Here is a 14,853-nt window from a genome sequence, read left to right as displayed (position 1 = left end):
TCTTTCTTCTGTGATCTTATTTAATATCTAAATGAGCAGGTGAAAATTGTCAACTCGTTTGTAAAGTTATCCAACGTTAATTAACCTGTAAGGCAATCACTTCGTCTACATTCCAAACAGTGAAGACAAGAAAAATATTGTATTCTTAGATTGTATTCATATAAATTTTGATGTATTGATGAATGCTGCTGATAAATTATGTCATCTTGCTTTAGTTGATGAAACGACATCAAAATATGAAAGGCACATCTGAATGAAGAAGTTTCTTGTGGGTCAACATAAGGTGATATTCTGAAATAGGAAAAGAAACATCAAGATAATAGTTAAATGATACACTAATTCAATGTTGCAAAATTTAACATTGTCATCTATTAAATGTTTTTAGGGGTCAGAGTTCCTTGAGGCATATAAAGACTGGCATAATGACATGCTCTACACCCTAAATTTTTTTTCTCAGGCCAATCAAAAGAAAATCAATGTTTGGGAGTAACTTCGGTATAGGTACCGGATACATTTCAAGAAAGTGTTAGGGGTGGGAGAAAAGGGTTTCTGTTATCCTCAGAAATGCAAACAAAGCCACTTCCGGTACTTATAACGAAGGATCGTAAATGTTTGATATATCCAAGACGAGGAATCATATTTTCTCAACGTTGCTATGTTCTTAATTCTATGAGATTATTGTAACTTCGAAGGGTTAATATAGTTTTACAGCAAGGACCAGAATTCATGACTCAATTATTAGTAATCTTTCCTAAGTTGCTTATTCTATATCATCAGTAATACGGCTTTTTTGACATCGATCTCGTTTTCTTCTTAGAAATTTACATACACAAATGAAGCAGGTAAGAAGGAACCCTAGCCGCATACACACACATGCACAGAAATGCATACATACATCTATAACTTGGACATTATAAATATGCAAGGCTTTTCTCAAGTTTAAACTGCCACATTGATTTTGTTATCTACATTCCACACAAATACAGAGAAGAAATATGTATGTGCATCGAGAGAGCATTATTAGTGATAATATTTCATGTGTTTATAGTTGACAGCATGTGCTATAACGAAAGGGGGACTAACGAATGAATCTTGACAAAAGGATGTTTAGCATAGAAGTTCCTGAGGAAAAACTGAATTTGTTATTTCAAAAGGATTCTATTTTAGTCAAAGTTACGAGGGAAAAACTTGGATCTTGTGAATTTTCCGAAGTCCTAACCCCTCCCCGTTGCTTCCAAAGCATTTTTGTTTTCAGATTCGTTCCCTACGTGGATGTGAAATAGAAAGACGTCCATTTTCCTCAAATTTACAAGGGAAAAACATCGGATTTTCCAAAGTCCTTTCCTGACCCCATCGCAAAGATTTTCCCCATAAATTTCTTTATAATCGTGAGCTATACCGTTTGAAACGTATTTATATAAAATTTCATTTACAAAAAAACCCCATTTTCCTAAAAGTTACGAGGGAAAACCTTCGGAGCTTGTCAATTTTCCGAAGGCCTCTCACTCTTATTGCTTTCTGCACATTTTTTCTTCAGATCCCTTTTCTACCCCTTTTTTTATACCCGTTGCACTATTTGTTTTTCTCAATTTCCTCTCCGGGTAACAACGTCAACATTACCCTTAATTTCCTTTATACCCCATGTAACAGTGGATTCTAGGTTCCCATAAACCACAGATCAACATTTCAGTTTGGAAGTTCTTCAGACGAACAAATCTATTTTCCTAATTGTTGTCAGGTTCCCGTTTCGAAATAATTACTCCAACATCCAGAGAAGTTCACAGAAATCTATTATCTTCCATTATCATGATTACAGCCTTAAAGGAAATCTTGCTCAACTTACCCGATCCAGATATAAACGAGTCAGTGAGGAGTAATTAATCAACGTAATTAAGAATTTAATTGGCGCGAAGGTCAAATGCTGCTGGAGTTGTTTCCCCTTAAATAATTATATTACATGACTTATCCTATAGATGGCGCTACTCACTGGGGTCAATTTTGATTCTTTCACCCGCAAAATTTTCAATGAGAAAAAAAAACCACACCCCATCCCGGAATCACTTGAAATTTTTTCTATTTATTGAATGACCTACTAATATGTCACAAAACCTGTTTTTTTGTGGTTCGGAAGACGGGATGGGGTGTGGTGGAAGCCTCAGACATTTTCATAGAAAAAAGCACCTTCTTGATGTAAATAATTTTTGGTGTTAATATGGTCCGATTTGAATTTTTTCTTCTACGGAAGGAAGAGCAATCCTTCTTCTATCATACTCTCAAATTTGGTCAACTTGCGCCACAGGGTCTCGAAGGAGACAGTGTTAGTTGAAGGCTACCAAACCTGCCACACACAGACAGCTTCAGCTTTATATAGAGAGAGATTAAATACACAACTGAAAAAGATGATGATGATGTTGATGATGAAAACACAACAAAGACAAAACCAATGTCACTTAAAACTTTTATTCCTTATTCCTTATTCCCATTCCTTTATTCTATCAAAACAAATTCCTCAAAAATCCAGAATAATCATCTTCAGAAATCAAAGTCATCTCTGTGTTGATATACTCAGATATATAAATGATATTGAAGTTGGTAATGTCAAGCTTGAACAAAAAAAAACCGTGTCTTTTAGCAGACAAAATATTCATAATTGTTCTCATGTTATAAATTTTGATATTGATACTGTTACACTTGTGTATGAATACTCACATGTGAACATAAGAGGCTTTTTTGAGGGAATGACTCACCACAGATATCACACTGATATGGCTTTTCTCCTGTATGAATATGTCTGTGATGAATCAAGTTAATATTATAAGAGAGTTATTTACCACAGATATCACACTGATATGGCTTTTCTCCTGCATGAATATCCAGTATGTGACTAGTTAAAGAGCTATTGTCAGAAAATGATTTACCACAGATATCACACTGATATGGCTTTTCTCCTGTATGAATATCCAGTATGTGACTAGTTAAAGAGCTATTGTCAGAAAATGATTTACCACAGATATCACACTGATATGGCTTTTCTCCTGTATGAATACGTCTGTGATGAATCAAGTTAATATTATAAGAGAATGATTTACCACAGATATCACACTGATATGGTTTCTCTCCTGTATGTGAACGTTTGTGTTCAGTCAAGTTACTACTTTGAGAGAATGATTTACCACAGATATCAATGATATGGTTTTTCCCCAGTATGAACACGTATGTGACGAGTTAAAGAGCTATTTTCAGAAAAGGATTTAACACAGGTGTCACAATGATATGGCTTCTCACCTGTATGAACACGTTTGTGATTAGTTAAAATGCTATTTTGAGAAAACGATTTACCACAGATATCACACTGATAGGGTTTTTCCCCAGTATGAATACGTTTGTGTTGAATCAAGTGGCTAATTCGAGAGAACAATTTACCACAGATATTGCACTGAAATGGCTTCTCTCCTGTATGTGTAGGCTTGTGATTAGCCAAGTGAGTGCTTTGAGAGAATGATTTACCACAGATATCACACTGATATGGTTTTTCCCCAGTATGAATGCATTTGTGTTGAATCAAGTGGCTATTTCGAGAGAATGATTTACCACAGATATCACACTGATATGGTTTTTCCCCAGTATGAATGCATTTGTGTTGAATCAAGTGGCTATTTCGAGAGAATGATTTACCACAGATATCACACTGATATGGTTTTTCCCCAGTATGAATGCATTTGTGTTGAATCAAGTGGCTATTTCGAGAGAATGATTTACCACAGATATCACACTGATATGGTTTTTCCCCAGTATGAATGCATTTGTGTTGAATCAAGTGGCTATTTCGAGAGAATGATTTACCACAGATATCACACTGATATGGTTTTTCCCCAGTATGAATACGTTTGTGTCGAATCAAGTGGCTATTTCGAGAGAACGATTTAACACAGATATTACACTGAAATGGCTTCTCTCCTGTATGTGTAGGTCTGTGACTAGTCAAGTGATCATTTTGAGAAAATGATTTACCACAGACATCAAATTGTTGTGGTTTCTCTTCTGTATGAATGCATTTGTGTTTAGTTAAGTCTCTTTCTTCAGTGAATGATTTATAACAAATATCACAATGATATGGCTTCTCTCCTGTATGAACACGTTTGTGACGAGTAAGAATGCTATTTTGAGAGAATGATTTACCACAGATATCACACTGATATGGTTTTTCCCCAGTATGAATGCATTTGTGTTGAATCAAGTGGCTATTTCGAGAGAATGATTTACCACAGATATCACACTGATATGGTTTTTCCCCAGTATGAATGCATTTGTGTTGAATCAAGTGGCTATTTCGAGAGAATGATTTACCACAGATATCACACTGATATGGTTTTTCCCCAGTATGAATGCATTTGTGTTGAATCAAGTGGCTATTTCGAGAGAATGATTTACCACAGATATCACACTGATATGGTTTTTCCCCAGTATGAATGCATTTGTGTTGAATCAAGTGGCTATTTCGAGAGAATGATTTACCACAGATATCACACTGATATGGTTTTTCCCCAGTATGAATACGTTTGTGTCGAATCAAGTGGCTATTTCGAGAGAACGATTTAACACAGATATTACACTGAAATGGCTTCTCTCCTGTATGTGTAGGTCTGTGACTAGTCAAGTGATCATTTTGAGAAAATGATTTACCACAGACATCAAATTGTTGTGGTTTCTCTTCTGTATGAATGCATTTGTGTTTAGTTAAGTCTCTTTCTTCAGTGAATGATTTATAACAAATATCACAATGATATGGCTTCTCTCCTGTATGAACACGTTTGTGACGAGTAAGAATGCTATTTTGAGAGAATGATTTACCACAGATATCACACTGATATGGTTTTTCCCCAGTATGAACACGTTTGTGTTGAATCAAGTGGCTATTTCGAGAGAACGATTTAACACAGATATTGCACTGAAATGGCTTCTCTCCTGTAGGAATACATCTGTGACTAGTCAAATCATCACTTTGAGAGAAAGACTTACCACAGATATTGCAGTGATATGGCTTCTCTCCTGTATGGGTACGCTTGTGTTGAATCAAGGTACCACTTTGAGAGAATGATTTACCACAGATATCACACTGATATGGTTTTTCCCCAGTATAAATACATTTGTGTTGAATCAACTGGCTATTTCGGGAGAACGATTTACCACAGACATTGCACTGAAATGGCTTCTCTCCTGTATGTGTAGGCTTGTGATTAGTCAAGTGAGTGCTTTGAGAGAATGATTGACCACAGATATCACACTGATAGGGTTTTTCCCCAGTATGAATACGGTTGTGTTGAATCAAGTGGCTATTTCGAGAGAACGATTTAACACAGATATTGCACTGAAATGGCTTCTCTCCTGTAGGAATACATCTGTGACTAGTCAAGTCATCACTTTGAGAGAAAGACTTACCACAGATATTGCAGTGATATGGTTTCTCTCCTGTATGGGTACGCTTGTGTTCAATCAAGCTACCACTTTGAGAGAATGATTTACTACAGATATTACAATGATATGGTTTTTCTCCTGTATGAGTACGTCTGTGTCTAGTCAAATCACCACTTTGAGAGAATGATTTACCACAGATATCACACTGATAAGGTTTTTCCCCAGTATGAATACGTTGGTGTTGAATCAAGTGGCTAATTCGAGAGAACGATTTACCACAGATATTGCACTGAAATGGCTTCTCTCCTGTATGTGTAGGTCTGTGACTAGTCAAGTGATCACTTTGAGAAAATGATTTACCACAGACATCACAGTGATGGGGTTTCTCTCCTGTATGAATGCATTTGTGTTTAGTTAAGTCTCTTTCTTCAGTGAATGATTTACAACAAATATCACAATGATATGGCTTCCCTCCTGTATGAACACGTTTGTGACGAGTTAAAATGCTATTTTGAGAGAATGATTTACCACAGATATCACACTGATATGGTTTCTCCCCAGTATGAACACGTATGTGTTGAATCAAGTGGCTATTTTGAGAGAATGATTTACCACAGATATCACACTGATATGGTTTCTCCCCAGTATGAACACATATGTGTTGAATCAAGTGGCTATTTCGAGAGAATGATTTACCACAGATATTGCACTGAAATGGCTTCTCTCCTGTATGAATACATTTGTGACTAATGAAAGCACTATTTTCAGAAAATAATTTATCGCAGATATCACAACAATACAGTTTCTCTCCTGTATCAGAATTTTTAGTTTAATTAAATCATTCATTATCTCTATATATATAAACGGCAAAATGTCTGTGTGTGTGTCCTTTATACAAATCCACAATTTTTCAGTTAGAGGGCTCGCACTTTCTATGGTCATTCAAAACTGTCCAAGGGTGGTCGTGCACATCTTTACATTTCCCCAGTTACCCTGCAAAGCCCTTAAAAAATCAATAGAATTGACTTTTTTGTGAATTTTCTATCCAAATCCCAATCAAAATGCCCAAAACTTGATATGCCAATTGAATGCCAGCTAGCTGTATGTGATTGGTTGGAGATTCGGACAGTACTCACGTTTATGTGTGCACGTACACAGCTGTATATGCATGCACTAGCATTATGACCCAGTGTTGCCGGGTCATATTGCTAGACAAAGAATAATTTGTTATACATATGACAATGACTGTGCTTGTTTTATTTCTACGAATGTTTGTGTCACAATCTTCAGACAAAAATTTAGTGTCGTGTTTCTTTCATCTGTCATCTTAAGATCTGAAACTGCAAATGTAAACTGATAACTCTTTTATAAAGTTATCCAAGTTTACTGAAACTGTAAAACGATCACCTCGTCTACATTCCATTATCATTTCTATGTTTGCGTTCATTTGTGTCACTATTTTTAGAGAGTAATTAATCAAAGCTTAATGAATCTGTAAATTGATCATCTCCTCTACATTCCAGACATTGAAGACAAGAAAATGTTGCTGTTAATTCCATTCTCCAGAAGAAATATTTTCCTATTGTTCGTCGAAGATTTTATTCATACAAAGAAGTTGATGTATTGATGAATGCTCCTTATAAATATATCATCTTCCTTTAATTGATGAAAGTCAATCAAAATATCAGAGCCACGTCTGAATGAAGTAATTTCTTTTATGTCAACATGATGTGATATTCTGAAAAAGGAAAAGAATAAGTAAGAAAAAGAGGATTGTTAAATGACATAGTAATTCAACATTGCAAATTATATAATATCATCTGTGATCTTATTTAACCCTTTCATTACTGTATTTATTTTGAGATGCTCTGTGTTTCTTTCAACTACTTTAAATATAACAAAGAATTTAGTAAAATAACTTAGTCATCATTAAGCTAGTATTAGGAACATAAATTGTGACTAAGGTTTAGTGGAAGATTTTAATTCAAAACTTATGAAAACAAGACATTTGTATTAAAGAGCCAGAGCTGGTTTCAGCCAGTTTAGTATCAAAAGGGTTAAGAATTGTTTCTCTATTATATATTTTTAACCCTTTTGTTACCATATTTCTGTTGAGATGCTCTGTGTTTCTTTCAATTACTTTAAATATAACAAAGAATTTAGTAAAATAACTTAGTCATCATTAAGCTAGTATTAGGAACATAAACTGTGACTAAGGTTTAGTGGAAGATTTTAATTCAGAACTTTGCCCAACCACTTGGTGACAGGGATGTAAACAAACTAACACACAGAGTCAAGAGGTGTGTGGCAGGGAGGTGGACAAACACAGAGACACACATACATAATTGTATAAATGATACACTTCCCCTGTACCAAATCCCCTCTGAAGGCTTTAGTTAGCTCAGGGCTAAAGTAGAAGACACTTATTGGATCTTTTCGGTTTGAACGGCAGTTTTTCTAGCAGTGTCATATGAAATTGTCACCCATAATTATGACCCTAGTGTCGATCTATTGCATTTCAATCTCTTTTAGGGTGAGGGAAGGGTATCTTTTTTTCTTCAGAAATGTAAATAAACCCAATGTTTCTTAAACGAAGGTCATATTCATACGGCACAGAATGTGCTTTTTTTTTTTTACCTCAATAGACGTCAGTGATTGGTTGAAATTGCAGAAATTGAAGAAAAAAAACAACAAATATCTTACAAACTATAGAATTTTCTCAATAAAGCCAAGGGAAAAAGACGTTTTATAAACACATTCTACCAGTATACAAAGTTTAAAAGTGTTTAGTTACCTAGAAATTATGTTAAAAACTGCCGTTCAAACGGAAAAGATCCGAATTATTTATTTTGTTAAAAAAAGACCCTATTTGTTTAAAAACAAAACCTGTCACACTCGCGGTAAGTAGTCGTTTTAGAATCCACTAGTCACTACTAGCTAGCGAGTGCGCGCACAGGGACCACTCTTCTTAAATAGTACCCATCATTACTATTATTAACATCGCTTTATAGTAAATCTTTGTCGACTTACCGTTTTATCAATAACTCATAAGGGACAGGACAGCATTAATTAATGTGGTATTCTTCAATCGGTTTCCTCTCATTTTACTAATTAATTGCTCTTAATTTTACAAATGTATTTACTTTACATTATATCTATCGGTGCTCCTTTAGAAAGGGGTACTACTAGCGAACAGTGGTCCCGGTGCGCGCACTCGCGCTAGCTAGTAGTACTAGGTTTAGGGTTAGGTTTAAAAAGTCGTTGTACGATCGACTACTTACGACTAGCTAGCGTGAGTGCGTGCATCGGGACCACTGTTCGCTAGTAGTACCGACACGGACTAGTCGTGGAGACTGGACCCGGTGTGCGTAGTCGATCCTATAGTGACTTGCGTATGCAAATGAGCTGATTGGCGCAACATTGCAAAAACTAAGTTAATAGCGTGCCCCTACTGGAGCTTAGGAAATATTTTTCAACGATATACGGTGTATATTATTTTAACCTTAAGGACAGTCAAACATTTTTTTTTTTTTTCAAAGTAGACCACTACAGACGACAATTCACTTGTGTTTACTTTGAATAGCTACGGAAAACTTCGTTAACCATTCAGCTATGCTCGTGTCTTTCAACTGGAATTTAACCCCTGACCAACCCTAAATTATTAGACATTTTGGTCGTGGCCATCCCGCTTTGTTGTAAATCCAATACTGCATTGTTCAGTTTGACTTAAAAAAAAGCATTTGATAGTGTAGATAGAGAAGGCTTAAAAAACATTCGTTTATTTCTAACAGCTCGGTGGAAGATATCTCTTGACCGAAGTTGTACAAGGTCTGTGTTTGCTCCTTGTTTTCAGTTTCTCCAAAGACCCAACTGAACTCTCGTCTTTAACTTCAGCTAAACAGTTCCCAGTCCCAAGACTGCCCTGGCCGTGCAGACCTGATCAAAGGAGTTTATTTTTAACCAGACGTAAAGTAACCCTTTACTTCATAGAAATGTTTTATTTCTACGTGGGGGAAATTTGGTTACTATAAGTTTACATTGAAGAGACTTGGTCGTTGACAGGAGCCTCATAAGTTAACGCAGTGAACCATTTCATAGGAGGCAATTAGTGTTATCTTCGTTTGTGATCTGTCACTGTACTACCCTTCCTCTATCTGCCTGGCAACTAAATTCAGACCCCACGTTGTTGGCTTGTCACCAGTAAACGATTTTCCTGTTGAAGCCTACAGTAAAATTACCTTGTTGGGGAGGGGTTAAGCCAATTTTTAAAAACTTTTTTTTGAATTTTCATGCTGCAGTTTGCCATAGCTATTCAAAGTAAACCCAATTGAATTGTTGCCTGTAGTGGTCTACTTTGAAAAAAAAAATGTTTCACTGTCCTTAAAGTTGCTTTGCTTTTTTTCAATGCTTCTAATTGTTTTGTAACGAAAAAAAAACGCAATTGTCTTTAAAATAATATACACCGTATATCGTTGAAAAAAATTTCCTAAGCTATGCGCGCACCGGGTTCAGTCTCCACGACTAGTACCGCTACGTCTCTATATCTCTCCACTTCCTCACATTTCCGCTTCATGCGAGATGCTTGCCTCCAACTCCCTAATCCTGTCCCCTTGGCACTGTATCATTGTTCTCTTATCACTAACCACAAATTTGTCGGTTCTTTGTGTGGTTAAACAGAACGACAATCAGGGTACAGTAATCTTTTTGGTTTTTCTATCATTATAAGTGAATTTTTGTTTTCCTATATAACGTATAAACAGAGGCATATCTTTCAGGTGCACTTGTCCAGATTTACCCCAATATACACGTAGCCAACGATCGCCGATACAAAGCGAAAGGGACCACGCAGAAACGGTTTGCGACATTCACCCGAGTTCACTAATTAATTATCATTTTATGTGACTGCTATAATCAATTAAACTCAATTAATTACGGTATATTTCGTACACATAAAAGGGCAAAGCATTCAAAGATGTCGACTTAACCGAAATGTATATTAATTACTTACCTGGTGTTTTATATAAATCCGGGTTTAATGTGAAATGTCTTTAATTAAGCTTAAGAGACGTTTCAACGGATAATTGAATTGTAAGACAATTGAAAAACCGACACGGTAAACAGCGAAACGAAACCAGTCTGGAGATTGTGTACGTTATGGCATCAATCTTTTGTTATAAAATAAATGTTACCAATTTTTTCCTTTTTAATTGCATCAAAATACACATAAAAATATAATACAGACTTTTTAAACCTTGGATTGTAAAGTATATCTAGACGAAATTATATTTTATTAATGGGAATTATAAAAATAAGATACGAAACTAGAAATGAAATGAAGGAAACGAACCTTCGGTATCTGGTGAAAAGATTAGAAACAAGATTATTTGGAATAGATTAAAAAACATTTAAATCAAATTTACAGAAGTTAAGTTTATCCTAAAATTCCACTGAAGCATCTGAGATAGTAGATCATTTTTAATATTATGATTCTCTGGTAATTTTAAATTGGGTAAAAGGGAAAATTTTCATCATTATGCTTAATAGTAGATATGGATTTTGACACATCTCAAATTTCGTCAGATTATTATTTAAGAAGGAAAGAATGCTGTTTTGAAATGCTGAAGATTATTTTCTAGAAATGAATTATAAAGTTACGAGCTAAAAGTTATGTTATTTTAGCCAATCCTAAATCCTACATTGGCAGCATATTTCATTAAGCAACCGTAATATATCATAACGTATATTAAATGTTCTTATAAGCCAACACCACGTTCTACGGCATTAGCAGTGATCTTTACAATATTATGTTATCTGAAGTTTTATTATTTACATCTGTCTTCTCGATGCCAAACGTTGTAGCTAAAAATCAATGCTGGCTAGAATTTCTGTAGAAATAATCTTAACAGAATCTTGTTGCCCATATACTTTATTTCGCTTTCTCTTCGACACTCTCCTCTAAATTTTTGATACCCATTATAAATTAATATCGGCATTAGATTTTTGCTCAAGGCTAGCAATATCAGAAGAAAGGAATGAGTCTGTAGCAAAATCTAGATACTGGAATGATCTCCATTGCAAGAAAGATGATAGAGCAACCTCCCTTTCTTAGTCTTCTCTAAGCATCAAAGTTATGAGACCTGATTCTTAATCATTCAAAAAGCTTGGCATTTCTCTTGGAAGTTTCTAGAACGTCCAGCATTTCATTAATAAAAACAGCTGGCTAACCCAGCTTTTTGCTTCTTAATCGATCAGACTTATACCCATTCATGTCATTGCTATGTCCCTCTATTTCTCTACGCCACGATTGAAAACCATCACAAGATCAGAACCTCACTTTACTTTAGTTCAGTCTGTTGAATGTTGATGTCAGACACACACACATCTATATATATAAAGATGAGAATGTGCATCTGCCTGTCAGCATGAATCCCTAAAACTTGAGAACTACACAACCAATTTCATTCAAATCTTACACATGCCTTACCTAGCGTCCATGTAGTGTCATGGGCAAAAAAAACTTTTTACTTCTTGCCTAGGGCGAGCCCACAGTGATATCATGTCTTGTCCACTATTTCAGTATTACTTCTCATAAATGAAACAAAAACATCTTTCAACTGTAATGTCAGATGCTTTTATTATAGATATGTACTGGTTTGGTATGCCATAGTGCTGCATAATTTTCAATAAGCCTTCCCTATCTACAGTATCAAATGCTTTTTCGAAATCAATAAAGTTAATATAAAGCGGTGCTTTCCACTCTGCGCTTTGCTCTACGATGATACAAAGAGTGGCGATTTGAACTCCACATGAACGGTTCTTCCTAAATCCGGCTTATACTTTACTGCTGCCCTCATCCACTCTAAAAGTATCCTGTTAAAATCTTTTCAGGGAGCTGATAATAGCATAATCCCTCTATAATTTTTCGCAAAAGCTTGAATCACCTTTTTTTGGCAATTTCACAATGAGTCCCTCTTTCTAATCATTAGGCACATTTTCCTCCAGCCATATCTTAGATACATTTCCAAAATACATATATATATATATATACATGTACATGTAATATGTACACATATATATACACATGTATACATATCCGAGCGTGGCCGTCTGCCAGCCTCGTCTGGCACCTGTGTCGGTGGCACATAAAATCACCCACTACACTCTCGGAGTGGTTGGCATTAGGAAGGGCATCCAGCTGTAGAAACACTGTCAGATCTGACTGGCCTGGTGCAGCCTTCGGGCTTGCCAGACCCCAGTTGAACCGTCCAACCCATGCTAACATGGAAAGCGGACGTTAAACGATGATGATGATGATAACTATATATATATACATGTACATGTAATATGCACACATTCATATATATATATATATACATGTACATGTAATATGTACACATATATACATGCATTTATATACACCCATACATACACACACATATATATAGGTGCAGGTGTGGCTGTATGGTAACAAATTTGGTTCCCAAACACACGGTCCTGGGTTCAGTCATACCGTGTGTTGAGTTGGCATGTGTCTTCTGCTATAGCCTCAGACCAACCTGAGCGTTGTCAGTGAATTTTGTAGACAGAACCTGAAAGAAATCAATCGTATATATATATGTACGATTATATGAAGTCTATGTGTGTGTTTTTGTCTCTGTGTTTCTCCCTCATCACTGCTGTTTATTTATTTACATACCCATTACTTACCGGTTTCATAAGTAGAAACTGATAGAATAAGTACCAGGCTTATTAAAATAAAAAAAGCACTAGGCAGTGTCTCATATTTTGGATGCCAACTAAGTTGTATCTATCAATTTATCTTTGTGTGTGTGTAAATATATATATATATACATATATATATGAAAGAAAAAAGATGTTCAGGATGCTGGATGGTTGTAAAAATATTATTTACATATTATTTACATATTATTACTTCATATTAGCGCTTTTGACTACTCCTGTAGTTTCATATATATATATACATATGGATTTCGTAGGCAGAAACTGAAAGAAATCAATCGTATATATATGTGTAAAATTATGTGTCTTTGTCCCTATGTTTCACCTTCATCACTGCTGTTGTTTATTTACATCCCCAAAACTGACAGGATAAACACCAGGCTATCAACATAAAAAAGCACTAGGCTGTGTCTCATATATTTCTTTGCCCACTCAGTTGTATCTATCAATTTATCTGTGAGTGTGTGTATAGATATATATATATAGAATACACACAAACACACATGTATATATATATACATGTATGTATGTGTGCACATTCATATCTATTATATCAAAGTCAATGGCTTTATGTGTTACTTATACATTCGAAAAGTGCTGCAAAGATCCTAATGAAATTTGGAACAGAAAATCCAAGCCTTGGGAGAAGGGTAATGCTGCATGTTTCATACAATTTCATGGACCAAAATTACTGAATTGATCCTTATCATATTTGGAACTTAGATTCAATGCATAAGGGTGGGTATAATGCAATATGTTTGGTTTGAATTTTAGATGGCTTAAAGGGGGCAGAACCCCCATGAAAATTCATAAATTTTTGATGTTGATGAAAATTCAACCATGGATATCGACAAGCATCAAAAAGTATTCTCAAAGTTTCCACTTCTCACGAGGATTCTAAGACACTCTAATGGGGGACTTAACTCCCAAATTTTAGTCATTTCTTTTATGATCCAAAACTAGGTTAAAAGTACTGAAGGGATCTTTACGAAATTTGGAAATTATATTCTATGCATAAGGGCCATAACCCCCATGACAATTCATATATTTTGCCATTGATGAAATTTTAACCATACATATTAGACACAAATGAAGTAATATTTATAAAACTTCATCTTCTTAGAAGTTAAAAAGACCTCTTTATGGGGACTTAACACCCACAATTTACTCATTTTATCTAAGCAAAGATGAATACAGTTGTACTCTTGGAAGCTGTAGGGTCACCCGAGCATAAAAAATGAGCATTATTTGTAATTCAATGGTACAACAGTGTAAGACTTTGCTTTCAGATATACTTAGATTGTGATTTCTACAATGTGGTGCATAAATTGTCAAGTAAATGAGAGGCATCTTTGCCTCCACTAATTCAGTTACAAAGTGTTGAGTAAAGTTATTTGGTTGCAGACCTATTTTCAGTCTTTTTATTATCACTGGGTCACACATAGTCCCCAGATGGTAACATTGATTTCAAGGCCTTCCCAGATGAGTGACTGGTTATTCAAAGACATTTGTAGATTGTAAATTTATTCTTCCCAGTTACGTATCAGTATAGTGGTCATTTGCAAACTCCAGACGTGACACTTTCATTTCTCCTTCACCCTCACGTCACACAGTTGTTAATTTTTATTTAAGTTGGGTCACACCTTAACAATTACTATAGATACATAATGCATCTTATTATGATCATTCGTCTTTTGG

At 35.3% G+C, this 14,853-nt stretch overlaps 3 protein-coding genes across 4 annotated transcripts in view; 2 read left to right on the top strand and 1 right to left on the bottom strand.

The window, feature by feature from the left end:
* LOC115225006 (zinc finger protein 239-like) overlaps positions 1-14,853 on the top strand; it is a gene marked incomplete at its 3' end in the record, with an annotated part of 188,247 nt that overhangs the window by 95,987 nt on the left and 77,407 nt on the right. The window lies entirely within an intron of this gene.
* The window catches only part of LOC118768185 (zinc finger protein 91-like), a 339,442-nt gene that overhangs the window by 264,203 nt on the left and 60,386 nt on the right, over positions 1-14,853 (top strand). The gene's annotated exons all lie outside the window — the stretch shown is intronic.
* Positions 3,046-14,853, bottom strand: part of LOC115225010 (zinc finger protein 208-like) — a 34,908-nt gene continuing 23,100 nt past the window's right edge. Inside the window, exons 8-9 of the mRNA XM_036514149.1 lie at positions 4,132-5,469; positions 3,046-3,963 (exon numbers count right to left, since the gene is read on the bottom strand). Of these exons, the coding sequence (XP_036370042.1) occupies positions 3,182-3,963; positions 4,132-5,469 (2,120 nt within the window). The 3' untranslated portion in view covers positions 3,046-3,181. The remainder of the gene's footprint in view (positions 3,964-4,131; positions 5,470-14,853) is intronic.

Source organism: Octopus sinensis, linkage group LG27, assembly GCF_006345805.1.
Source record: "Octopus sinensis linkage group LG27, ASM634580v1, whole genome shotgun sequence".
Taxonomy (NCBI): Eukaryota; Metazoa; Mollusca; class Cephalopoda; order Octopoda; family Octopodidae; genus Octopus; species Octopus sinensis.
This window is presented reverse-complemented; position numbering and strand designations above follow the sequence as displayed.